We start from the raw sequence: 3,402 nt of genomic DNA on the forward strand, positions 1-3,402 counted from the left end.
TTTATATTAACTGGTCTACAGGTGATATTTTCACAATATTAAGCTGCACCGATTTTGGAGTTACCATTAACCCCTGATCACCACCCCCTCAACGGTTTTCCCCTCCTCGCCGAGGGATGACACGCCGCATCGATCTGATTTTAAATTTTGGATCGGACGTCTTCATACAAACACACACTTTGATTCTTACCGCCAAATACAATGGGACATCGCCCTTCCTCCTACATGTCACACAAAAGGATGAATTTCCGTATCTCAGTGATTATCACTGAGATTACAGAAAATAGTAAGCGTTACAATCACTGAGGTCAGTGATAGTATTATACATTTACTTATATTAGTACATACATATCGCAATGGCCAAGAAAGCCATGAGTGAAGTTGGTTAAAAGCTAAAGCAATATACGTGTGCATGTATTGTATTCAACTGCTAACACTTTCATTTTCTTTACCTGCAATGGCCCCAGTTTTGCGCCATGTATCGAAGAAAAAAGCCAGGTCGTCCAAAGGACGAGGGAAGACCAAAGACTTGCTGGAGGTGCCATGTTACATTCAGCTCGTGCACCAAGCTAAAAGGGCCACCTCGAAGCGCAAAAAGTGGGTTGCGGTCCGAAGGCGGTTGCAGCTCAAGCCGCACGTAGAAAAAAAAGCCAGCCGCCTGTCGAGCAAGGTGCAGCACCTTAAAAAGGACAACTAGACAAGGTCGGATGGTGGGAGGTGCACGAGGTCATACTAGACGAGGAGACCAAGGGCAGCGAGGCTATCGCTGGCAGACAGTATGACACCGTGGAGTTCAAAAAGCCCATGTCTTTGGCAGCTTCGAGATCTGCAGCATCAAGATGAAATGGAACTTGTCCGTAGCACGGCTTCTTCTTTTCGTTGGAGGCTATTGTCGGGAAGGATGGACGTTATGAAAGTGAAGGAGAGGGTCAGACCATTACAATCCGATCGTTTCTTTTATCATGTACTTTCAGCTTGTGTATAGCTCACCCCCCCCCCCACTTCATCGCACAACACTTCTAACTCGAGACTCCTTGTCGAATGTAATACTGTATTACGCTTTAAGTAGGATAATAACAATTCATTACTATTTTATTCTTGAAATGCTATTACTACTCGTCTACTGATTAATGTCATGGACTGGCAATTAACCCCTCGACTCCCAGGAATGAGGGCACCGGACGGCTTATTGTACGTCGTATCTTACGACTTAGTGCTGAAGCTGAATAACTGTATGGGGCAAAGAAAGCCCTAGGGGATGGGGTATAAGTTGTCAACAGGTCCTTCGTGCAATGACGTAGCTTATACAGCTTTGTTTGCATTATTTAGCTATGTATGTCGTAACTTACCACGAGCCAGCACTGACTAGAAAAGAAAGTCCGATCATTTGGCCTGTCATTTGCAAACACGAAACGTAGAATACACATTGATTCAAGGCTCTGTGCATTACTAGCAAAGGACTCATCAAGTTCGCAATCGTCTTTGCTACGCGACTCAGCCTCATCATCGGCTTCGTCACCTCGCAGCTGGATCTCTCGGCGAGTCTTCTGCCGTTATCCTGCTTCTTGTCCGGGTCGCCGCATCACAATCCGCTTCCCCAAGTTCGACGGTATGCTCTGGCCGGCATCAAATCGTCGTGCCAGATTTCGAAGCACGTCTTCGCCACCCCTTTGTATTCTCGCCGGATCTTGTTGCAGAGCCAACACTTGGCATCATCGATCGAACATCGCTCACAATAGAAGGTTGTCGCGTAAGATTTCTTCTTGCGGTCGATTTTCAACAACGCGCACACCTTGCAGGAGCGCTGGCGACGCTTCTGCACATTGGAGACCATCACCCAGTCCTCACACTGCTCCAAGACATGTGTAAGCCGCGAAGTACGCTTACGTTTCTGCGCTGAAGGTGATGGCGTTGCGACTACACCGGTGAAGTCTTCTGTCTTCAGTTGAAGGAGCTGGTTTTGGAGGACGCCGTACCACTCGCGACGCTTCATAGCTGGTATACCAGCTATCTTCGCAGCCTCGGTGTGGGAGATGTAGGCATTGACTAACGCGAGATCGACGAAGCCTAAGAATAGGCTTTTATAATATTTCTTGAACTTAGTAGATGTTTGAAGCGAGTAGGCTTGGAGGCGGAGCTGATCATGCACATCAACTCCACCCATCCAACCTTGGTAGTCGCTTACGGCGGCTGGGCATGGCACCGTAATTGCCCCAACCTGCTTCACCTTCCGCTCAATCGTTGACGGCGCCATCGTTGCGCCTGTACACAGGTAGTGGACCGGCTTGCGGTCCCACCAGTGGAAAGCAATCATGGATGGTATTGCAACCGAACGTGAAAAGGTAAGCGTGCCGCGTGGAATGTTCGCCGGGCGCGTTGCTCTCTTTACTTGGAGGTTCTTGTCCAGCCCGAGACGGTTGACCATGATAGTACCAATAACGTAAACGTTCATCTTCAGCAGCTCGATTGCAAGGAGAAGAGAAGAGTAGTATCTGTCTACAACAACCGCGCACCACCGTTGTCGCTTGTTTTCTGCAAGTACAATCTTCAGGTTCCTGACCACAGCAGCTGCACCTGTCAAGAGGTCAACTGAAGTGCTGTTGTCAGCGTCTGACGTGCGCTTGCCTGCATACATTTCGAATCTGGTAAGATACGACATAGAAGTCGGTCAGAATGGTTGATGGCGTATCTTACGACATTCAGATGCTTACCTGTGACAATAGGCTGTCCTCGAGTCGCACGTCATAAACATCTTCGACCCGTATCGGTGTGGTTTATCAGGCATAAACATTCTCGTCGTGTTCCGCTTAGACGTGGCTGGTAATACCCCCTCATCAAAAGAAAAAACACCAGGCAGCGACCAGCCCTCCAGGAAACGCTGCTGAAGCTTGGCAATTACCGGTCGCCGTTTCCACAGCTTGTCCCTGTTCCGTTCGCCCTGGTTGTCGACGAAGTGGAGATCTCTCAGGATATCCTGGCAGCGGTTGCGGCTCATGAAGCGTCCGAAGCTGCCAGCAAGAACGGCGCCATCTTCGACCATCGACCAGTGCGCTGCAAAGCTCTTCTGCGGGTAGAGCATGCGCGCAACGAGCAAACCCGAGGGCGTGTAGGATCTCGTGAGCCTGGTGCGCTGGGCTTAGTTCTCAGCGGCGCCGTATATTCTTCAGCGTTTTCGTGGGCGGCCGTCGGGGGTGCTTGACTTTGTCGAGCATGAATTGCTTCAGCTTCGTCTGTCTACTTGCTGAAATGCGTAAATGTTCGGTTTCTTGGTTCGATATTCACTCACATGGACTTGAGCATAAAATAGAAGAAGGTAAGAAGTGGCGAGTGTGTGACATTGCGCAGCTCTCTCGTGGGCTGAGCAAGCTCCGCACCAAGTCCTGGATACGCTTCCACATTTGA

The 3,402-nt window shown here is 49.4% G+C and overlaps 1 protein-coding gene across 1 annotated transcript in view; it reads right to left on the minus strand.

Moving 5' to 3' along the window:
• PITG_21530 (major Facilitator Superfamily MFS) overlaps positions 1–478 on the minus strand; it is a gene marked incomplete at both ends in the record, with an annotated part of 2,308 nt that extends 1,830 nt beyond the window's left edge. Inside the window, one exon of the mRNA XM_002894976.1 lies at positions 453–478. Coding sequence (XP_002895022.1) covers positions 453–478 — 26 coding nt within the window. The remainder of the gene's footprint in view (positions 1–452) is intronic.
• Positions 479–3,402: the final 2,924 nt, after the last annotated feature.

The sequence above is a fragment of the Phytophthora infestans genome, genomic scaffold, assembly GCF_000142945.1.
Source record: "Phytophthora infestans T30-4 supercont1.314 genomic scaffold, whole genome shotgun sequence".
NCBI lineage: Eukaryota > Oomycota > Peronosporomycetes > Peronosporales > Peronosporaceae > Phytophthora > Phytophthora infestans.